At 35.4% G+C, this 24798-nt stretch overlaps 1 protein-coding gene across 2 annotated transcripts; it reads right to left on the reverse strand.

The window, feature by feature from the left end:
* Positions 1-7253: 7253 nt before the first annotated feature.
* Positions 7254-23125, reverse strand: FBXO15 (F-box protein 15). 2 transcript variants are annotated; one of them, XM_058178115.1, is made up of 10 exons: positions 22846-23125; positions 19737-19844; positions 18386-18490; positions 17126-17365; positions 16603-16812; positions 15474-15603; positions 12689-12768; positions 10295-10440; positions 8544-8668; positions 7256-8007 (listed from the first exon to the last, which is right to left on the reverse strand). In XM_058178115.1, the coding sequence occupies exons 1-10, from the start codon at positions 23007-23009 to the stop codon at positions 7738-7740; spliced, it is 1578 nt and encodes a 525-aa protein (XP_058034098.1). In that variant the 5' UTR covers positions 23010-23125; the 3' UTR covers positions 7256-7737. The 2 variants fall into 2 exon arrangements, with proteins under 2 accessions (XP_058034099.1, XP_058034098.1); XM_058178116.1 differs by lacking the exon at positions 17126-17365 and having other exon boundaries at positions 7254-8007.
* Between the last annotated feature and the right edge of the window lie 1673 nt (positions 23126-24798).

A 24798-nucleotide genomic window follows, 5' to 3' on the forward strand; every position in this document is an offset into this window, starting at 1 on the left:
CCATTTTCTTCATGCAGAAAGCAAAACAAATGTCATCTTCTCTATTTTTTGCAACTACAGTATAATGTGCATTTGGCCAATTTCCCAGAAATCTGAGTTGCTGGAATGCATGAGAAAGCTGCCTACCCATGAAGAAATATAAATGTTCACATATAAAAGAATGATGGTAACATGATACTGAAGTATAATGACCAGGTGCTTTTTTCAAAAGCTGCAATTTGGATCATAAGTTTTGCTTCTATTTGGTCTAAGCATCAAAAATCAAGATGGGGAACTTTATAGTGAGAGGTAAACTGGTTAACCAGATTTGCTCATAGGAATTACTTATATACAGTAACTGGGAAAATGCAGTCTGTGTTGGAATTGTGAAAAATTAAGATTGGGTTTCTCTGATAAGGTTCAATGTGCAATTTTACAGTGCTCCAGATCAATCAGTGAGAAGGTCTCCACAAATACCGTTTATCCTCCTGCTCTGCAGAACTTCACTGTCTAATGTTTAAAAGCAGTTTGCAATTTGCTATTTGTCTTGCACTACAGATGAACTAAGTCAGCCTAGTTGTTCAACATTTGTTGAATATAAATTAAGAGCAAACCCTACTCCCTATTAGCACTAATATTACCTAGTTTGATTAATGAAACCTCTCCAAGAAAACAACCAAGTTCAGAGAGCACCCCTCATGTTATAAGATTAGAAGTCAATCACTCCTCCTGATTCTTTACCAACTAATATGCAATATGGTTCATCTTTTTAAAGTCTGTTTCTTGTTGAATCATCTGGTGGGCTTCTCATGAAGGCTGCTGATGAACGACAGACTCATGGACTTCTCGGGATGAGAGCTTAGAGAATGTCTGGGATGAAAAAGCCCAGAGCAAATTCCAGAGCCCCCTTTTATTGTGTTTAGGTAAAAATGGGTGGTTACAAAAGGTAAGCAGGGGAGATTACATATTAGCATATAATCAACATGTGAATACGTGGCTGCACACACATCTATAAGCCTATGATTTTGGGAGAAAGCTTGTGATTCTTGGGAGGAGTTTTGCCATGAGGTGGCTCTTTGTTCTCTGCCATGCTCATGTGTTACAGCTGCATGGCAGCCTACATAGGCTACAAGGACATCACTCCCAAACGTGTCTAAGGCGTTCTACAGTTACACTATTCAAGCTACACGTAGCAAACAGAAATACATCTTGTAACATCCTGGCCCTGCATATTAATAATTCTCATATAATTGTATGTAGGAGAAACTTCTAAGAAGCTTTGTGAGAGGAACCTTATCAGAAAAGGAATGTCCTGTGGTTAATCACAAAAGTGTTGATACATTTCACACCATCGTACTGCAGCCTTGATGTCAAACAAGTTTCTGCTTATTTTTTTTGTACATGATAAAATTAGCCAGACTTACTTATGCTGATCTTTGCACTTAAGCAATCTCTCAAAGGTTACTTATGCTGATCTTGCACATAAGCAATCTCTCAAAGGTTTCCATATGGCTAATATTGCAACATCTCCTCTGTTTTTATTTTTAGGACCAGACAATCAGTCGGTTTCATCATTGGTGTAAACACGGATATTAGCCATACTATCCTTGTCTATTTCTTATTCGTCAACCAGGCAAAAATTGTTAGGTGCAGTTTGGGTGTAATCATCTTTGAGTTCTTCAATAGCCAGTAGTTGGTACCTGACAGGGTCATGCTTATGCCACAATGCCATGACTTGTGCAGTTGCTTTCTTTTCTACTAGTAAAGGTAAACTTTTATAAATTGTTCTAACAAAAATAGGTAGAATACAAGGTAAGATTATACATCCTTATGCAATTATACCAATTACAACTATAATAGCTTGTAAACCAGGTAATTTAGGCAGCCATCCTGAAAAGGCATCTTCAAAGTTAAGTCCCTTAGTTTATTAATTGAGTCCTGTACAATGCCAGAATGATCGACGTAAAAGCAGCATTCTTCCTTTAAAGCCACACACAATCCACCTTTTTGGAGGAAGAGAAGGTCAAAGGAGCGGTAGATGTCTTTTGTAGGAAGAAAAGAGTCAATTGCCAGTATGACTCAGTAGGGAAGTGTCAATCTTTTGATGGTAGGGACGGATATGTCGACCAGGGACCCACAAGGTCTCACCGTTGGTTTGGATGGTGCTGCTGACAGAAATCTCAAATACAATCCTTACATGAATACATAAAACAAGAAAGAAACAACTGTCTTAAAAAGTCTTTTGATTGTTACATGTTTAAAAGACATGAAAAGGGATCCCCTCCTCCTCCCTTTCTGAGTGAGAAAAGGCATTGTTGGAGGATTAGGGAGGGGGCCAAGGGGGAATAGATAGCTTGCAGGGAGAACTTGAAAAGAAACAACAACACGTCAGCATTAAACAGATAAACTGGTACAATATATTCCATATGAGAAAAGGTAGCTGGATTCACATGCTTCAGGAAGGAGATGAACAGGTAAAATCATTTAAACAAAAGTACAGAGAAGAAAGAAAGTTGAACTCTGTTCTTCACCCTGTCTAGGTACCCAGTCCATCCTGGAGGAAAAGTCATTTTTCTTCTTTCCAGCACTTTTAAAATTTCATGCCCACATAAAAGCAGGGACAAAGAAGAAATGACACAACTTGGGGAGGTGGTTTACACACAAATCTCAGTTGTTGTTTTTTAACAAATGTACTATGTGGAAGACAGAGAAAAAGACAAACAATCAACAAAAACCCAACTCCCACCCTTTTTATTCATGTGTGGAAGTTGTTCACTAACAAATCCATACTATCAAAAACTTCCAAAAACAAATCACATTATATCTTAGCAAAATCAACATTTGTCTTACTTGCTCATACTTTTCTAACTCCTTACTCCTAACTTGCAAAATCACCATTTGTCTTACTTGCTCATACTTTTCTAACTCCTTACTCCTAACTTTAAGCCTTTATTTCAGCTCCATTATTGTCTCAAGCTTAAAATTCACAGCTTGATTTAACAAATTAAATCCTTCACAGCACCCGTATCTGATCATCCTCCTAAATCCCTCTTCACATCCTGTAACTTTCTAACTTATCTCTGAAATAGTTTCTAAAACAGGGCACATCTTGTGCTGCTAAAAAAGAAAAATAAACAATACAAACAGCAAATAAGGGGTGCCTGCAGGGGGTTGGACTAGAAGACCTCCAAGGGTCCCTTCCAACTCTTATTATGTATGTTAACAACTTCAAAAATACAAAGCTAAATGACACATTTTGAGTCAACTCTGTGCTTTGAAAACATTTATAAATGTATAGGTTTAATCAGGCAGTTTAAACCTCAAAAAGTTCCAGAAAAAGGAAAAATAAAAATAAAAATTGTATGCAGGGTTAAAAATTAAAATCAAAATTGTTTTCAGGGTGGAAAAGAAAATATATCTGCATAGCTTTTACATAGCTTTTTACAAAAGCAATGCTTCCAGAGAGCCTAATTGTCCCTCCCTTCTCAGACAGGCTCAGCAAAGAAGAAAGAAGAGAGAGAGAAAAATGGAGTGGGGGTGAATGGTTCTCCTCCTTCGCCCACCCCCTTCCCTGGCTCAACAAGGAGTGAGGGGGGGGTAGTTAAGATAAGCCAGCGAGGACAGAGAAAAAAAAATTCAAAAGTCCACCCTGAGGAGGGGGAAATGGCTGTATTCCAGCCACTCCTTTCTCTCACCCCTCCCAACCTGGCTCAAACAGAGATTGAGGGGGGGTGGAGGTTAGAATGAGTCAGTGAGGGCTAGGAAAAAAAATTTCAAAAGTAACTGCTTGCAAAGGGAAAAAAATTTCAAGAGTAACTCACTGCTTGCAAAAACACTCTCATGCATATGAAATTTATCCATACAAATACACACACACACACACATTGCAACCAGGTACACATGCAAACATTTCTTGCAAATCAAAAAGACAACACAGAAATCTCGCACCTTCTCAATGAGTTTTGCACATACACACATTCCATGCAAATCAAGCATCACAATTATCTCTACAATTCTTATGCAGGTCTGAAAATGATTACATACATACATACACACACACCATCAAACAACATTTACAGACCTGGGGAAGTTGTCTGAGAAAACTCAGCAGTTTAAATCATGAATGTGATTGTGGATCCTTTTGAGTCATTTTTTGATAAGGCGGAGGTCCTGACAAACTCTCTAAGTGACGTCTGCAAGTCTTTTTTTGTGTAAAATGAGGCATTCAAGGACCATGTGCCACATGGACAGAATTTTTGCAGTGGCTTGTGGACTTTCATGGAAATAGGTTCCCAATTTTTTCCATGTAGTCACTTTGAGCAAGTCCTTTTCCAGATTGTTTCCAAATATAGGGAAGTAATTGAACCAAATCAATTGCTGGTTAGTCTGAGCGATCGCATCCATGGGGGAAAGGGAGGGGCGCTCTGGGGGGAGGGAGGCAGGCAGGGGAAAGTTTTCAAAGCAGGGATGGAAGAAGCAGGTATAGGTTTAACTTCTGGCTCAGTATGCTTTGAGAGTTGAAGGCAAGGGGCTGAAGGGACAGCAGGCACAGAGTTAATTTCTAGCTCAGTATGCTTTGAAAGTTCAGAGGGGAGGGAAGGGAGGAGGAGGGAAAGGAAGGAGCAGGCATAGGAACTGAAGGAACAGAGAGGGGGAGTAAGTCAGTTTTTTTTTTCTTTCATTACCCTCCGTGAAGGTTTCATCTGCATGCAGATACGGGGGGGGGGGGTGACTGAGAATTTTGAGCAGAATTTGTAGGTGACGTGTCCGGCAGAACCTTTTCATGGATTAAAAGACATTCCATGATAAGTTGCGATGTGGACAGAATTTTTTGGGGGGGGGCTCTGGGAGACCCATGGAGACATGCACCTAATCATCTCCAAGTGCTCACTTTTAACGAGCCCCCTTCGGGATAAGCCGGATATTGTTTCCAAATATAACAGAGTAATTTAGCAATATCTTTTTTGGACAATAATGGAAGTGTTTTTCCATTATTTTTAAAATAAAAACATTAGTCTTGGTCAACTCCCTAAGTTCCTGCAGATGCACGGCCTGCTTCTTAGAGAGCCCTCCTCCTATACTCACGAAAGGAAAGCGTCTTCACCAACGATTCCGGAGTGCACGGACCACGACCTGGTGATGAGCACGAGAGGTCCAAGAGACGTATCACCTTAGCAGATCACGCCGGGGGACGCATTCTTGGCAGAACCACGTTGAGGGAACGTATTCTTTGCAGAATCACGTTGAAGGAAAGGGGTGGACGTATTCTTTTCAGAATCACGTCGGGGTCACCATTTTTTGAATCATCTGGTGGGCTTCTCATGGAGGCAGCTGATGAACGACAGACTCATGGCCTTCTCAGGATGAGAGCTTAGAGAATGTCTGGGATGAAAAAAGTCCAGAGCAAATTCCAGAGCCCCCTTTTATTGTGTTTAGCTAAAAATGGGTGGTTACAAAAGGTAAGCAGGGGAGGTTACATATTAGCATATAATCAACATGTGAATACGTGGCTGCACGCACATCTATAAGCCTATGATTTTGGGAGAAAGCTTGTGATTCTTGGGAGGAGTTTTGCCATGAGGTGGCTCTTTGTTCTCTGCCATGCCCACGTGTTACAGCTGCATGGCAGCCTACATAGGCTACAAGGACATCACTCCCAAACGTGTCTAAGGCATTCTACAGTTACACTATTCAAGCTACACGTGGCAAACAGAAATACATCTTGTAACATCCTGGCCCTGCATGTTAATAATTCTCATATAATTGTATGTAGGAGAAACTTCTAAGAAGCTTTGTGAGAGGAACCTTATCAGAAAAGGAATGTCCTGTGGTTAATCACAAAAGTGTTGATACATTTCACACCATTGTACTGCAGCCTTGATGTCAAACAAGTTTCTGCTTATTTCTTTTGTACATGATAAAATTAGCCAGACTTACTTATGCTGATCTTTGCACATAAGCAATCTCTCAAAGGTTACTTATGCTGATCTTGCACATAAGCAATCTCTCAAAGGTTTCCATATGGTTAATATCGCAACAGTTTCTTAATTAACAATTAAAGCCCAAACTATATTTCTCTGCCCTAGGCAAGATCATCCTTTCTCTTTTGACAGGGAATTACAGTGAAAACAACTTCTCTATTGTGGTCCCCAGAAGCTGTAGTTTTGAACAATTCTATTTTCATAAGTCAAAGTTTAAAAGGTTGAACTAACCATACAAAGACCCAGGACCTTGTTTAGCTTCAGCCACAAAAACGTCCTAATGATTTTGAACTACTTTCTCTCTCAGCACAACCTTTTTCATAAGGTTGTCATGATAAGGACAAACAGGAAAAGGAAATGGTGTGTGTTGTATATTTTCGGTGTTGTAGGTATCTTTTTAGTTTAGTTTTTTTTAAAGTCTGTAAATTAACATAATGGAATGTGGGGAAGATACAAGATAATATAGACACTTGGTAAATGTAGAAATAAGGAACAAAATTGACTTTTATATAATACAGGTAGTCCCTGACTTTATGATCACAATTGGGACCAGAATTTCCATTGCCAAGCATGGTAGTTGTTAAATGAATCTCACCTGATTTTAAAAACCTTTTTTTTTACCCTGGTTGTTACGTGAATCATTGTACTTGTTAAGTGAATCTTTCAGTTACTAAGTGCATTCTCCCACTTTGCTTTATTGGAAGCTAGCTAGGCAGATCACAAATAGGGATCATATGACCTTGAGACACTGAAATCATGTTAATACATGCTAGTTGCTAAGCACCTGAATTTTGATCACAACACTGTAGGGATGCTATGACAGTTGTAAGTGTCAGCAGTGGTCATAAATCAATTTTTCAATGCTGTTGGAACTTATTTGTAAGTGGAGGACTACCTATAAACTAAAATGGTTTATAAACATGTTCGCTCAGTTCAGCAAAGTTTCTATATTCTATTAATATTAGTCTACCCCAAGATTAACAATATTCCTAACCCTGGCTCCCTGATGGGAAAAGTATTCCCAGTCTAAGACTTTGAGCATTCTGCAAACTTGTCCTTTTCCAGACTGCTATGGAGCATATCTCCCTTCTTTATGTGGAATATAACATAGGATGAGATTCCCTATGGTTTCACCATCTGCTTCCACTATCCCTATTATCAAAAAATATACAAAGAGCTGAACTCCAGTACAAAAGAAAGGCTATAAATCTAACAAATATCATGTAGAGATTTATACATAAACATATTCCCTCTATACGTAATATAACACTCAAAGTTTATTATATTTTGCTTCATAATCTTCTATAGATATGATTTTCCAAATAAAATTTTCATAGGGAACCATTTCATAAATTGTGTGCTATAAGGACAAATAGAATACTTGGTATTAGCTATTTTATTCGGCAATTAATTTTAAACTATAAATGAATAAATCAGTATATACAGGCATACTTACAGGCATATTTGGTTTGTATAAACACAGTCATAGTAATTCCCGTCATATGGCTTCAAAATCTAGAAAATTTCCCTAACGTGTGTAATGTTTTAAATGCAATGTAGAATTTTCTCAAACAATAACTCAGAGAGAATACAATTTATTTTACAAAAATAAATAATCAAACTATAATACCATCCCCAAAATAAAAGCTTTTCTTTATAGTCAAACACAAGGAAGCCAATTTTTTTTGTACAACAGACATTTATAACATATATTTTAGGGAGAAAAATAATAAAAAAAGAATTATTCTTAAGAAAATCAGTACTGCTAAAAAAAAATTCAGTAATTTGTGCCAAAACGACTATTAACTTTCTGGGTGCTCAAATAAATGACTAGATTAACTATAAGGTACTCATTTGTTTCTTCCATCCATATTAGTTCCATGTACACTTTTCCAGTTGAATCCTTATAATCCATACAATAAGAAGGTCCCAGAAACTGATAAAAACTAGATGTTTTGACTGATAATTTCATGTCTACTGGAACACTAATACACCAAAATGGTTTTTGTGAATCATCCAGAAGAGTCAGATCCATAATGAAACAACTCTATAATATAGCAGAAAGAAAGAAAATCAGTCTTTGTGTCTGTCATTTTCATTCCAATGAAGAATGTAAAATCCTTTCCATAAAATACTCCTTTAGCAAGTATAGAAAATAATGAAAAAATATCATACTAGCTTTAAAAATCTTTGAAAACAAAATTACCAGGGAATAAGATAGATATATTTTTTGTTTTATAATTATAATTCTTGATTATAAAAGACAGTTAAAATGTGAGTCTTATATTCCAGATTAGTAAGTAGCAACAATTTTTTAAAGTAACCATTACATTATCATTCTTGATAATCCATCAAATTTGTTTGCATAAGCTATTTCAAATCTATTCTGTATCAGAAAAACTGCATTCGAAATAACTGTATATTGAGGATTGATGTTTTTTAGGGCAATTTTGTAGAACTGTAACTTTTATATAGTGTGTGCTACATTTATTTATTTACAGTAAAAGACTGTACACTAGCCACATGAAAACTTGTTTTATAAGCAGAATAAACTATTTCCACAATTCAGTAATTGCAAATTACCTTGATAATGCCCTCAAATGCATCTGTCCTCCAAGACAATCCAATGTTTCCATCAAGGGGAAGATGTTGAGCTTCCTTTTTGTAAGAGATTACTGTAAGCCTGAGATATCCATTTCTAATGTAGTCTGAAAGTAAATTAAAACATAATTATATCATGTCATGGCCAATAATGATATGTTGAAAGAATATGTCAATTCTTTATGTCTTTTCTCAGTGAGATTTATGCTACCTATAAATGAATGAGGAATATTTCCTAGGTTACAGTCATGGTCCATTGGAAAATGGAATAAACAGAGATTACAATACTATCAAAGGCAGTTACAGTTTTGTTACTTTAATTTTTTAGACTTAATGACTAGCACTATAAAGTACTGCCATATTCTGTTATATGACTTAACATTCTTGGGGTACTTTGGCTACCAAACTGATTTTTTTAAAATGCCATTTCATTTTAATTGCAGCATTCTCAATTATTTGTTAGCTCTTTGTACTACCTGTCTTTTGTGACACCTATAGAACAGTAAGCAAATGTTTTTGGAGAACAAATTTTACAAGAAATACCATTAATCAAACCCAGATTGTGGCCAAAAATACTTTTTGTTTGATTTTCAGCAGAGGAAGCATCTTACGGATGAGAAATAATAGACAAACATAAATGTCTAGCATATCATGAGATGCTAGAATTTTGTTAAGAGAAATAGACAATAAAAACAAGAACTGAAGCAGAATATAATTGTTAATGGTTTTGTTATTTACAGTTATTAGAAAGATTTACGGTGGAGAAGAATTTATGGTTCTGAACATTAGACTAATTTTGAAATATAATTATGTACAAATGAAGAGCATATAATTGTTAAAATGTATAAACTTATTGAAATTTAAAACAGAAGAACAAGTGAAAAAATGTATGACAAAGAAGGCTAAAAGAGCACTTCATTTTTTTCTTGGAAATATGAACAAGAAGGGGCATTTTATCATGCTTGGTAGACATGTAAAAGCTAGGAAATTTTGAATTCAAATACATACACTGATTCAGAAGATTTTAGAGATTAATGTATAATTGAGACCAGGAGTCTGCATCTCTTGCATTTTTAGCTTTGATTTTTCTTTTTATTCTTATTTATATTAGTTTGTATCAGTTTTTATCTTCCTTTTTAAATATATATAAAAGAAATGCCATTAATCAACTTCAGTATGAATACATATTCTTTTTTGTGCTCCTCTACTGTAGCTACTCAAAACTTTAAGTGTCTTTGGCAGGCAATTACACTGAAGGCTTTGAGAAGTCAAACTGAAGAGTAATCTTTATTCAAAAAAATGTTTTCATAAATAAAGATTTGGGCTTGTACTATCATAGCTGACTGTAATAGAAATCATAAAATTCTTCAAAATTAATGCTAAGTTGTGTTAACATTTTTGTATTTTCTTCTTACTCATTTTCTTACATGATATGTCTTTCTAGTTGTAAGCTTCATCTCAGGAAAACAAAAATTCTGTAAACCAGGTAAACGTTTAGACTGAAGACTACAATTAAATAAACAAACACATGTTCCTTTATTGGTTCACTGTAGATATTTAACTTTGGTTCTATACTGAATTGAAAAACCTAACAAGGAAAATTATTTATAAAAAATACTGCATCTTCGACGTAATCAGACTTATTGAGATTACATGCTTATTCCTCTGAAAATTATAGTTTAAAAGCACTCCCCCCCAAAGAAACATTACCAAGTCTGCAGTTCAAGCCGTACCTTTTTTACAAAACAAACTGCGAAATGTACTACATATATAATTATTTCCTCTACTCTGTAAGTCAATATGCAGCTGATAGCCATGCAGGCCATATTCAGGATCAATATCATCTGGGATAACCTTAATAGGGGCTCCATAATGTCTCCTGGAAAAAAAATAGATGGAGAAGATTGTATGCATAGGATATATAATGACTACATAAAATGTTAAATCATGAACTGCACATGGGGAGAAGAGTTTTCAGTCCAATTTCTCACAGCTGGTTTCAGCTCTGAAATATTTTAATTTATATTGGGTTATCATTTGTGTAGTCTTTAGCAATTAAACTATTAATTTAAGTATATAAAAATAAATCTCTTTGGGCAGGGGATTTCAAATACGTTTAACTGAAATTGTAAATGTCTGTTTATACAATCTTATCCCATGATATGGTTGTGTAAACAGCTTACATAAACTTTTTACAAAATAGACATTTGTGTTTCTTATTGATAATTGTTAAAACTGTTATGTGGCAGGTGTCTGTTTGAGTCTTAAAGTCACAGATCACTATAGTTTCTTTATTTTCTATTACTTTGTCTATTTTACGTTTCTAGCAGATCTTTCTCACAGACAAATGGTATTTCTTGCAGATATTCCAATCCTTGTTGTTACTTTGTCATCTGTTGTTTATGAGTCAGTCTGTGTCATCTTCTTGTAGCAGCTAACTAGGTGATCCACTGTTTCTTCAGCATCTTTGCAGAAGCAGCATTTGCTACCTGTTGCTGTCTTCTCAATTCTGGCTTTGTATGCATTTCTTCTCAATGACTGATCTTGTGCAGCCAGAATTAGACCCTCTGTCTCTTTCTTCAACTTTCCTGCTCTTAGGCATTGTCAGATCATCTAGTTCAGGGGTGTCAAACTGGCAGCCCACAGGCTGGATGTGTCACCCAGAGGCCACATCCACACCAGCTCGGCGAAGGGGAAAAAAAATCACGAAATGTCACATGACAGCAACAGAATGCTGCAAGTTTGACACCCATGATCTAGTTATTTGCTTTGCCTGGTAGTTTTTTTAATGTTCTTGCCATGTAATATTTTGTCTTCTCATGTCTCTTCTGTTCTTCATTTGGTCTTTCATGTAAGCCAATTTCATCTCTCCAATACTCAGTAAGCCTTCCTGTTGTATTAGCGTCCGTGCATCTTCTTCACTGTCCTTCAGATATACTTTCAATGCCTTTTTTCTTCTTCAACCATCTGCTACATTTGGAACTATATTTCTATTTCCCTTAGTAAGCAGAGTCTGTCAACACTGCTATATGGATGAAGAGCATGATTCATTGTCATTATTTTTCTCATCTTCTTATCCAGGGCTTCTAGTTTTGCTTGAACCCAGTCACTATTCTAGCTGCGTATCTAATGACTGGAATTGTCCAGATGCTAATTGCCTTAATGGTATTTATTCTATTGAGTTTGAATTTTAAGATATTCACTTTCATGATGTATTCACTTCTAATCTTCTTAATTTCAATGTGCTTGAAGTCAGCTTAAAGAATGCCCAGGTATTTGTAGTGACTGTCTTCATCCAGACTCTTCATGTTATTTCCGGGCTTATTGATTCCTTTAGCTTTCACAAACTCCATTGCTATATATATTTCTGATGATTTTTTTCCCATAAAAGTTCAAATCGTCCATGAAAAGAGGCTGGGATAGCCTGGCAGATGTTTTTGATGTTTGATATCTATGGCCTGACTTACTGAGTATTGTTGACAGAAGAATCAATGCAATGTCAAACAGTAGCAATGACAGTAAGACTCTGAAAGATTGCTTCATTGATATTAACTGCTTCCAACTGATCACCACTGACCAGCAACTGTGTCTTATTGTGCCATTGATTATTATTTTTAAGAAGTCATATCTAATTTTGCTTCCCACAACTTAGGATGACTTCAGTAGTTACATTAGCACCAGCCAAACAATGTTATTTGTTATCTCACAACATATATAGATATATACCCAGAAAGGAATACAAGAAAAATTAACTGTTTGTTCAAAGAATACAGATTAATAAAATTTGAGAAAACCAAGTGGGATCTTAAGCCAGTTCTTTTTATATTACCACAAAAATACTTTAAGCCTTTGTTTTACATCTAGATATGCTACGGACCCCTTCCTGGGAGAATTACTCCCGTAGTATTCTTCTCTACAAAGGTACCAATCTGCACTCTAATTTTCTCCAGTCATCAGTACCAAGTGGAGAATTAGTATTATGCTCAACACTTTGAAAAATGATATTACTAAAACAAATATTAGAACATTTCTTAGAACACATCATTTCTTAGAACACATCTTTCTTTTCAGTGATGAGGATCTCAGATATGAGCATCTCTATTAAAACAACTAAAATCAGTACTTACAATGTAGCCGAACCAAAAGTGCTTCTTTCAATGAGCTGGTGGTAATGAAGATTTGCCATAACAAAAGCAATCTCACCTTTCTACAAAATAATTACAAATAGCATACCTTTCAAGATTTACCTTTCTAAAAGGTCTTTGATAAGCAAAATCCATTTAAGACAACATAAAGGCATTTTTTGTTCTTATGTGATCACAATCCATTTCTGATGTTTTTAAATTATACAACTACAGTATTAAAAGAAGAGTTTGCACAAACTACATCATCTTTTTTAATGATCAGAAACAAAGTTCCAAAAATAAGTAATTTTAGTCCAAGTTATTCCATACATAATCAGATTACACTGGAGTGTAATGAGATTCAGAAAAGTGAGGGTCTGTTGCTCATAGTTTTCAAAAGGATTCAATGAAATTTTCAGCAATATAGAGTTTACAGTAACTGTTTCATCAGCTGAAACAGATACAAGGACTTTTGAACTACTCACCTGTATAAATTATTTAAGCTGTTGTTTGGAACTGCAAGAGCTCCTTTTCCAGGAATTACCTATTCCACATTTTAGTCAGAGATGATAATTCCTCTACCTGAATGCAGTAGGGCCAAATATCATGGTTGTGGTAGGAATTAAAGGACTAAACTTTTCCATAAATCAGTTAGCTCATACAGCTCAGAGACTGTTCAAGACAAGAGATTGGACAACAAGGTAATGACATGGAGAATTTATTTAACTAAGGATATTCCTGACCGTGATATAAAATCTTACTAGAAATCCAAAATTTTGAGAGGGACTAATATAATTTGATTGTATCACTATCCCAAAGTTCACAATGATTTGAACCACATCTTTTCATTACTAAATCAAATTTTACCCCTCCTGACTGTGGTATTTTATATAAAATGCCAAATTTTTATTTTTGGTGGAACCACCACAGAAATACAAATTATAGCAAATCAAAGCTGAAAAGTAAAGATGAGAGTCAGAGTGAATGCCTACATCTGAAAGAAAACATATATGATTTTGAAGTAATGAAAAATCTTTTCTAAAATCGTTGTGCTTCACCTCAAAATGTGGGTTTTGCCTGAATCTGAATTTTTGTACAAAAAGAAAAATCCTATGAAGGAGAAATAGAAGCCACTTTAAGTGATTACTATCCACAAAGAAAAATCAGAATGATAAATACCAATTTTTGCAGTAATTTCCTACTTCCCCTTTAATCTAAATCATACTAAACAATATGAAGTTGTATTCATTATTCTATAATCGCAAAACAACACAAGAGGGGTGAGTAACTTCATCCATTTTAAATATAAACAATAATTTAAGATTGCCACTCTATTGCAGTGTATCTCTCAAAAATATAGAAGTGTCCAGATGCTAATATGTTACATTTATCAGTACATTATCAATTACTCACATAATTTAATACAACATACTCTATTTCATCAAATTTCTACTCCCATTATAGTTCAGTTATCACTTTCCTTTGTTCCATTCCTCATATATTTCATACAGAAGAATCTTAACTTGGCCAGAATTACTTGTAAAGGCAACAGCTGGTAGATCAGTATCTCCTATAAAAAGTCACTTCTACATGTCCTGATACAGAAATTGAACTGGTTTCACATGTAATGCTTTCAATGCAACAAATTCATAACACCAATTATTAAATATTAATTCTTCAGCTGAGCAGTCAGGTGTTTTCTCCTAGGCTATCACATTTTCAATAAGTTTCCTAATTTTTTTTAAAAAGCCAGACCTGGTACAAATCATCTAGTGTCTTTCTAATGGTTTGAGGTTTAACCTTCCGAGTTTATTTTATATCATTGTTTTATCTACGACATGATGTAATATTGGCATTGGGCCACAAGTGAATAAATCTTTTTAGCTAAAAAAGTATCACACAAAACAGAAGTTTGTTTTGCATTCATTCTGCTTTGTAGAAGAATTTCATCCCTATTTATAAGAGGCTGAAAAATAAAAGAAACCAAGAAGGAGGAATAGTCAATCAAGAAATAACCAACTCTGGAATGGAAGTTTACTTGGATGTAAATTAGAGTGTCTCAGGATTCTCAGGCAGTTCAAATCTCACCAGGTTCAAAGTTGATTCAGCCTTCCATCATTCCGAGGTGGGTAAAATGAGGACCAAAATAGTTGGGGGCAATATGCTGACTCTGTAAATTGCTTAGAGAGGGCTGTAAAGCACTGTGAAGCAGTATATAAGTCTAAGTGCTATTGCTATTGCTATTCTGATCAATCCACAGTAATCCCAATATTTATTTTACATCATTTCTATACCATACCAATTACAGCACTGCCTCATGTAAAACATCAGGAAACACAAACCCAATAAATGTATGGCAATAGCATTCCTAAAAGTTATGTCCAAAGATCCATCAAATGAGGATTGATTTTACTTTTCTTCTAAATGTTAACAGAAATTGTATTTCTATTTGTGACAAGCCACAGAGAAGGTGAATGTCCAAATCCTTATCCCTTTAGCTTCATTGGAGGAGAGGTACACAGCATGGCTCCCTTGCTACTTAAACAAGTCTACAGCTGTATATATACTCTTCCAAGGAATAAAGCAAGAACTAAATCATTTTTAATCAGCAAAATTAAATAATTAGTCTTATGGTAATTTTAAAAAATAGAACAAGTCAGCAAATATTAGCACAAACAGTTCTGTCATACGGCATTAGCTACTTTAACATACCCATTTTAATTGCTGTGCATAAGCAGTAAAAACAAATATTTCTCAAAAAAGTTGCTTATTGAAAAAACAATCTTACCTTCCAAAGACCCAGCATGAACCCTTGGTTAATATGGTAGAGTTCAACAAGTGCATCACAACCAATCATTTTTGCATTTTCAGTCATGTTAGCCAACTTGTATTCAGAAACTAAAGAACGTTGCCATGGGCTTTAAGGATATTAAGTTAGTTAAACACAAAATGCCCAATTAGTAATTGAAGTTCAACAACATTTCAACTTTTTAATGTGTGATTACTAGCAATAATGTAAACTAAAAAGAGTTGCAAGTCCATTGATTTTCAATTAGTTTATAAGACTAGCACTATACATTTATTTATTTATATTCCACCTTCATACCATTCAAGGTGACATACATAACATTCTCTCTCTTTCCATTTTCTAACACAACCATCTTAGGTGATAATATTGGGCTGAGACAGAGTAACTGCTCCATAATCAGCCTGAGATTTTCTGAAGCTGAAGATAAACTGGAACTATTCTCCTCACTGTTAATCCAACCCTTCTTCAATTCAAACCCCTCCAAGAGCTTTTTATTATGGGATTATTACAGAATGGAAATCAACTTTCTTGTAATTTAAGGTGAATACTGTCGCACATCTCACATCTGTATAAATACTCTCAATAGTAAGACAGGAAACATACAGAATCAATAGAAGACAATATTTATAGCTCAGGGTTCAACTATGGAGTCTTTGGTGCTCACTGAGCTTAGTTGTTTTCTTGCAAATGTTTCATTATCTAACTAGGTAACTTCGTCAGGGCCAGAAGGCCTTCTAGTGCTGATGATATTACAGGTAATGAAAAGTCTTCAAGAAAACAACCAAACTTAAGGAGCACAAAGACACAGAAATTGATCATTAATAATACTTCCTTGGATATAGAAGGAATTATCATATTTCTGCCATGTGAAGCTGCATATGCGTATCTTTTTGCTTCCCTTTTTTTCTGCCCTAGCTAAAAATAACAATCATGATATTAAACAGTCTGAAATAGCATTCCGTTGATTTCCAATCTGATCACTACTTTCACTATTGTGCTGTTCATATAAGTTAAAATGCATCTACAGTGTATTACACTAATAAATTTAAATTATACCAACAAAGATACAACTTAAAGAGCTTAATTTAAACAACTTAAATTAACTTACCCATTACTATTATGCAGTTTATCCTCACCCAAAAGTACTGGGGTCACTCCAAATAACTGCAAAGTTGACAAGATATCTAAGGCAGGCCATTTATTATTATACCAGTATACAGTAACAGAAGTTTCATTAAAAGAAATGTCAGCCTGATCCATTTCTTGTTCCTTTCCATTTTGATCCTTTAATAAGATTACCCATCTCAGAGCAGAGATTCTGTGATTGGAAAGGAAAAAGAAGTGTTGAAAGTTTTACACCATCCCTTTAATAAGGAAATAGCTTATCCAAATGTTTAACAATTACCACTGTTTGGAAATTCCAACGACTTGTTTTGATTTTGTGTGTGTGTGTGTGTGTGTGTGTATACATATACACATATATATCTAACCAACTATATTATGCAACTGTATGAATTTGTAATTCCGATCTTACAAGTAAGTATTAACCAGAAATAAAGAGCTTCCATATGTTCTCCTAATTAACAGAAATTTATAATTTTTTATTAAAATCTTATTTTATTAAGACTTACTTGATAGCTTCTTTGGTTTTAAGTGGAAGACCAGTGTAAGTGTTTATTGGCTTAAGAAGCTGAATTACACAGGATCTTTGAGCAGCTATTTTTTTCATAAAATACTCTCTTTTCCAGCATCTTGACTTGGAATCTTGCAATTCCAGAAACCTCAGAGATGCACAGTCTTTCTCCTGGACTGTTCTCCATACTTTTCTTTTAGGTAGGAAAGACTTAGAGTATATTTTGAACCAGATAACGCTATTGAAAACACACATACAAACACAAATACCAAGACAGTTACCACATTCATTACATAGCAAAACTTAAAAATAAGCCAATATTCAGATATGCATTCCGGAGATAAATTACTAAATATTTGAATTTAAGGTAGGGAAGATCTCATTTAAGGCTCTGGGTGGGACAAATCCAATGGTATGCTGGAACTGGCTTACACCTACCTATAAGAGCCAATTCCAACTTTCTGGAATTTCGCAAACTGATTGATAGCAGAGCTGAGACTATCTAGTACACCGTATGCTAATAAGCTGTCCTATGGCTAGCAACAGGGCTACAATAAAGAGCCAGCTGAGCTACATTAAGAATCCAGTTAATTCCATTTACCACTATGCCATTTACAAATCCATTTAGTTAAATCAATGGCAACAATTTCACTGATAACAATGAGCCAGCACTATTACAATATAGCCAATTTCATAATATAAACTCCTTATTTAGATTTATTAGTTATTGCTGAAAAATTAAATATGAATGCCGAAAGATGTTATATTCCCTAATCAATTTTTATCCTATCATTTAGCAAAAAAAAAAGTTGCTCTTTATACTTTAAAAAATAAATACAACTTCAAATCTACAAAAATTTGCCTTAGTGAAAATAAGATGTTATTGATCATCAAAAAATTAGCATCAATAGTTCTTAACATAAATTGTTTGTAAAAAGACTAATATACATAAAATAACTACAGAACCTCATATGCATATGTTGTTTTATTTATTTACAGTATCATCTTTAATCAAAATAGTTCTCACTGCAGTAAATGGGAAGGAATATATAGCTTAAGACATTACCCAATCAATTTGTCTCATATAAAAATTAGACAACTTGATTGGGTAATGTCTTGAGCTATGTATTCTTCTTCATTCACTGCACTGAAACAGTGAAACCCTTTCTTTTTCCCCGATACTTATTTCCAAGATTTTTATAATTTACATTATACTGATTACTATTATGTAGTAGCCATGACCCATGCTGTTCCTTACTTGTCATTGGACAGATCATAAAAAAGCTTGTTCACACAGCCAATACACAGTAGAGATACAACGTCTAAGTAGGATAATATTTTCAGAAGTATTTCTGATGGTATGCTGCAGAAATGAACATGAGAAAACAATGTAATAATTTCAGTAAAAATAACTACCGTACATGCAATGTATGTTTAAGGAATGTAATTTACAAATAAAACATTCACATTACAACTTCATTAAATCAAACTAAAAATTTCAAAAGCCACTAAGTCATCCACAAACGTAAATTGAAGAAAATAGCTCTTCAAAGCACAGAAAAATTCTTATGTTTATGATATAAATTACAATATATAATTTTGAATCATCCATTTAAAGGGCCTTTCTTTCAGCTGTGGTAGATTATATCAACAAAGGCTTTGTCCAAAGATTATTGAATAATTTAACAATGATTATAATAAAGAAAAATAGTTAGTAGGAACCTTGGAAAACTCTGCATATGATACCTGACCAAATTTCACTATACATATATAATGCAAATATTCATATAATACTGCATTATATAAACAGGTACACTTCTTTACTTCTGGCTAAGTATCATCAAGATGCTTCCTTCAAATATCTCAAGTCAAAATCAAATCTTATGCTACTAAAGACGCCTAAAGCCATGAACAGACAAATATTCTGCATTTTGAAATTATTCTGAAAAATCACTGTAATTGTATGCTGTATAAAAAGTGTAATGTATTTCCCATTTTCTACCAAATAATGGTCCTAAAATAAAGAATATTTCAATTCTACTAGCTATGTTAATTATTATTTATATTACATCCTATTAAATACAATTGGCTTTCTTCCTTTGGATTGAATCAGTATTGTTTATGGGACAAGTTGTCAGTTTAAATCATCTACAATCATTCAAAATTCAACAGATAGAATCTTCTACCTTGAAAAAATGGTAAAATGTACTTTTGGTTAAAGATTCTTCCACTGAAACTAAAGACAAATACTGTATAGTAAATATCAAGAGTTATTGATGAGTCAATGCCTCAAAAACTGATGAAATAAAAATATTGATGCTGTTTTTTACTTTTTCCTTCGTCGATGGTAGAGTTCACACATTGCACTAAGTCATAAATAAAGCTTTGTTCAATTTTGGCTTTGTATATAGCATGTTTGTAAGTCTTGTTTTACCATGTTATTGCCATATAAATTCAATCAGTTATGGTTTAATGGTATGCACAACCAGACCATCAAGGTTATGATAATTATATCTTGGTTTACTTTTATGTGAGAATATAACCAATGAGATTTACATATCTGAGTGAATATTTTTCAGTTACTGCTATAAAGTAAAAATGCATCTTACCTGTCAAAATGTATTACAGATTTTGACTTATTTGGCTTCCTAAATTGCCAACTGCATATCTCTTTCGTTTTCGAAAGCTGCATTATTGATGAGTATTCTGACTCAACACTAGAAAAACAAATACTTAATCTTAAAACTATTCTAACTCCAGTACTGTATGAATACTTACTATGCTTTGAAAAAAGATTGGTAGGCCACTGCACATTGGAAAGACCTGATTATTTTACAACAGGAACCCTCTTCCTTTGCCAATAACCTAGTCAAGCTTTCCCTTTGGAATTATAAATGGTGGATAATTATAGTTCTATAATAGTTCTATGTGTTACATTGCTATTAAAAGTGAATAAAGGAAAAACCAAGAGAACATAATATAGCAGTCCCTTATACAGAACATTACTCATTTAAGGAACACTAGGTATATAAAACTGGAGACTCATTATGCTAAGCAATAATATATTTATTAAATATGCAATCATCTCATTATTGAGCAACTCTAGGTAACAATATAATTTATTTTGAATATAACTGAATTGAAATTAATGATTTATTGAATAGTAAATACTGAATAAAATGCCCACTGGGGAAGCTGGATTCACTTAACTACCATAGTGATTCGCTTAATGACTGCTGTAAAAATTGTAAAAATCTGATCCGACTCAATTTACAACAGTTGCGTGGTCCTAAGTTGAGGACTACCTGTATGCAGTTCAACCATAGCTAAAACAACCCTGATTAATACTACATATGAATCCAATTGTACCACATCCCAAATTCAGGTTTTACTTAACATAAACATAACATTTAAAACATGAGAAATTTATTAAATCAAGATAAATTTCTTATTTGCTACATGGCTAACTTTTCATTTTAACTTATATTTCAAATATAAGTGCCAATACGTCGACCCTTCTACAGTAATCTAAATGTAATAATAGATTTATAATTTTAAAATGGCATTTAAACATTATTCAAGAATTTATCCTTAATTTTCTAAATGTCAACTTTCTCCCAAGTAAACCAGATAGGAAATATAACTGGATGATTTAAATCTGCTCATTTCCGTTCTCTCCTTTCACTAACCCATCTCTTTTACTAATCATGTTATTGTATTTTGTTTTTGTCTTTCCATTTTTATTTTATTTTTCCATTATTTTACTTCTGCTTTGTTTAAACTTCCTTTTTATTTCTAATTTTTATGGAAGTGAACCACCTAGAGTAGGCCCCTGGCGAGACAGGCAAATAAATTTCATAACAACAACTCCATCAAACAGATAGGATATCTGCCTATCCCAGGTTTAATTTAACTAGACAAAAATCCAATTGGAACATTTGACTCACTACACAACAAATCATAATAATAATAATTCTATTTTATTGGAAGGCTAACAAAATCTTCCAAGACTGAAGCTACCAATTTCCTGTTTCCATTTTTAATCACCCAATTAATTTCCATCTCTTGCCATTAAATGGGGGGACTCCTTCCTCTTTTTCCCTTTCCTGGAGGTCATTTCCACCTACCTTTACACTAATCCTTATAATGCTTATAAATATCCTGATCTATTTTCCCCCTTTTTTAATTCTTTTTTTAAAATACAATTAAATCTTTAAAACTGCAGCAAACCAGTCTCCAGTAGGGCAACCCTGCTAGCATAGAATTACTTTTACATTAAAGGTTTTCCATTAATTGCTAGTGTGTGTCTCCAATTTAAAATGAAGATTATTACTTTTAGAGTTCTAAATAGTACAGCACTAGTATATAAAATTCAACACCTCACCGCAACCAAATTTGCTTATTTGATGCATTCATCTAGAGCAGGGATGTCAAACTTGCAGCTCGCCGGCCAGATGCATCATGCGCTGGCCACACCCACACTCAGTTTAGCAAAGGGGGTAAAAGTCACAATACTTCATTTGACGATTCTATGACAACGCGAGTTTGACACCCCTGATATAGAGAAAGCCTGCTCAAAGTCACCACTCCTTGGGAGATGCATGGAGAGTGGACCATAGGACAGGGCTTCTCTGCAGTGGCCCCCATTCTATGGAATATACTCCATACACTCTCTACATGCTCCCCTCAGCGTGATTGTGGGCTTCCACATCAAATTGGACGTAATTGCTCTGTGACCGATTGGAAGTTGAGGGCATATATTGGTCCAGTATCTGATTTTTTTTCTCTCCAGATAAATGATGCTATGCTTCAATGGTCAGATAGCCTAGAATTTGGTCTCTGAATATAGATCTTTTTAACATTCACATTTTACTGTGTTTTTAATCTAGGTGAAATGTAAATGAGGACCCAGATTGTTGGGGGCAATATGCTGACTCTGTAAACCGCTTAGAGGGCTGTAAAGTACTGCGAAGCGGTTTATAAGTCTAAGTGCTATTGCTAATACATGTTGCAAGCCCATGTACACTATAAATAAATGTGGAATATTTTTTTTTCTCCAAACATACATTCAGCCCTTATTTTCCTGATATTTCAAGGGGGAAATAAAGACCTAAAATAGTTTTATTCCTGTAAGATTTTGGATTTAGCTGACTCGTTATGGGGAGTTATATTGAATTTATCCAACAGTATATTTTTAATTTATATATCTGCCTTGTGTGGAGCAGTCAACCACACTGAGGCTCCAGGAAGGGTTCAGGCTGTATAGTTAAATATTTTAGAGGCCAATCTTGGGACAACCATAGTTTACGTTTCTGGCATAATATATACCCTTATATATATACCCATTTTATATACCCTTATATAACCAATAAAGGAAGAAAGCCATGAATGATCATAGCAATCCAGCGGTTTAAAACCAGCCACAAGCAGAAACTTGAGAGATGAAGTTCTCCACAGGGATGCCACGAATTAAGGCGGCAATCCTTCACTAACCCACCCGTTTCCCTACTACCGGTAGAGACTGTATCAGTCTCTTTAACACAGGCCCACGAAAGGTGGGCAAATTGGCGGCGTCTGTCGGTGGTGGGAGACCTTCCCACAGGGACCGGGAGGCAGGAGCAACAGCGGGCAGCCCGAATGTTGCTCCGGGGTTAAGACCGCCTCTTCAACTCGGCTTGCCCCGCCATCATCCCTCAGAGCAAGCGAATTCGGGGTTACCCATCTCCCGCTGAAGAGCTGACCGCCAGGGAACTATCTCCGGCGGGCAGGATAAAGAGAGGCGGCGGTGAGGCGCCCATTCCCCGATTAGCCACGGCGGCAACCGACGAGCTCAGGAAGCCTAAGCTGTGCTGCCTTAGAATCCAACCGCGTCCGGTTGCCATGGAGACGGGCCTCCGGGAGGTAGACTTTGGAAGGCAAAAGCGCCCCAGCCTCCTCGTGCCAGCCCGGGATGTTGCAAGCACAAACTTTCTGTCAACACGCTTTGGCTGCAGACGTTCGCTTTCCCGGCTTGCTTTTGGGCCCTGTGGACAAGGGGCGTGGCGAGCAGGCCAAAGGAGAAGGAGCACACCTGATTTTCTTTATTAAATTTTCACGCTGCCCCCTCTAGCTCTCCCGATTTCTCGTTTAATCCTGAGGGTTTGCAGCCGCTGAGGCAGAGTGCTTCTAGCACAGGGGTCTCCAACCTTGGCAACTTTCAGTCTTGTGGACTTCAACTCCCAGAATTCCTCAGCCAGCTTTGCTGGCTGAGGAACTCTGGGAGTTGAAGTCCACAAGTCTGAAAGTTGCCAAGGTTGGAGACCCCTGTTCTAGCAGAAGGTTGGTGGGTGGGGGAATAATCAGTAGGATCAGTGGATCATTCTTAATACAGGTAGTCCCTAGACTTACAACAGTTCTTTCAGTTACCCTTCAAAGTTACAAGGGCACTGGGGAAAAATGATTTATGACTGTTTTTCCACAGATTACGACTTTTGTGGCATTCCCCCATGCTCGTGTGATCAAAATTCAGATGCTTGGCAACTGGTTCATACTCATGACTGTTGCTGTGTCATCTTTTGCAACCTTTTGCAACTTTCTGACCAGCAAAGTCAATAGGGAAGCCAGATTCGGTTAACAATTGTGGTAAGAAAAGTCCTAAAATGAGGCGAAATGGGGCAAAACTCACTGAACAAATGTTTTACCTAACAACATAAATTTTGGGTTCATTTGTGGTCCTAAGTCAAGTAGTCATATTTGAGAAGTGTTCTGCATCACTTCTCAAATATTTATTTGCTAATCCTATTGCCTAAGCCTATACCCAACCATGGAATATATATGCCCTGGCCTGGGAGCATCTTCAGTGGTACCCCAAGTCCTCCAAGAATTTTGCTTTCCGTTTATCTCTCTGAGAGATACATCCTTATTGGCCTTCCTCCCCACAGCTGAGTTGAAAAGTTATGTTCAATTTGTCCTTGAGGTGGGAGAAATTATACTATAAAATGTACTTCCTGGGTGCTGATTCCCACTTCTTGCCTTCGTTACCAGTCATTGACTTAATGGTAATGAGCAGCAAAGTTAAACAGATTTCATATATCTTGAGTCTGTCATTGATTGGAATAAGTGAAAAAGCTACAGACTCTCTTTACAACCACAATTGAGACCAAAATTTCTGTTGCTGAGAGATTTGTTAACAGAATTTTACCCCATTTTACAACATTTAACAGTTTTTGAGTGAATCACTGCAGCTGTTATCTTAGTAACATGGTTGTTAAGTGAATCTGGCTTCCCCATTGGCTTTGCTAATTAGAAGGCCACAAAAAATAACCACATGACTCCAAGATACTGCATCAGTCATAAATATGTGTCAGTTGCCAAGCGTGTGAATTTTGATCACATAACCATGGGAATGCTGCAATGGTTGTAAGTGTGAGAAATGGTCATAAGTCACATTTTTCAGAACCGTTGTAACTTCCAACAGTCACTAAATGAACTATAAGAATATAAATCAAGGACTACCTATATTCCCACATTTCTTAACTTAGCAACTTTAAGATGTGTGCACTTCAACTCCTGGAATTCCCCAGCCCCCAGTTCTAGGAGTTGAAATTCATAAAAGTTACTGAGGTTAAGAAATATTGCACTACTGTAACACTAATATAGCTAAGCAGGAGTTAAGCCTCTTTCATGGACAAA

The sequence above is a fragment of the Ahaetulla prasina genome, chromosome 3, assembly GCF_028640845.1.
Source record: "Ahaetulla prasina isolate Xishuangbanna chromosome 3, ASM2864084v1, whole genome shotgun sequence".
Taxonomy (NCBI): Eukaryota; Metazoa; Chordata; class Lepidosauria; order Squamata; family Colubridae; genus Ahaetulla; species Ahaetulla prasina.

Excerpts from the sequence above, each read along its gene's own strand:
- FBXO15 (XM_058178115.1), bottom strand. The coding sequence starts at position 23,009 with ATGGCAACCGGACGCGGTTGGATTCTAAGGCAGCACAGCTTAGGCTTC. Across the intron at positions 17,366-18,385 it reads TATGATCTGTCCAATGACAA|CGTTATCTGGTTCAAAATAT; the intron begins GTAAGGAACAGC and ends TGTTTTCAATAG. Across the intron at positions 16,813-17,125 it reads AAAACCAAAGAAGCTATCAA|AATCTCTGCTCTGAGATGGG; the intron begins GTAAGTCTTAAT and ends TTCCAATCACAG.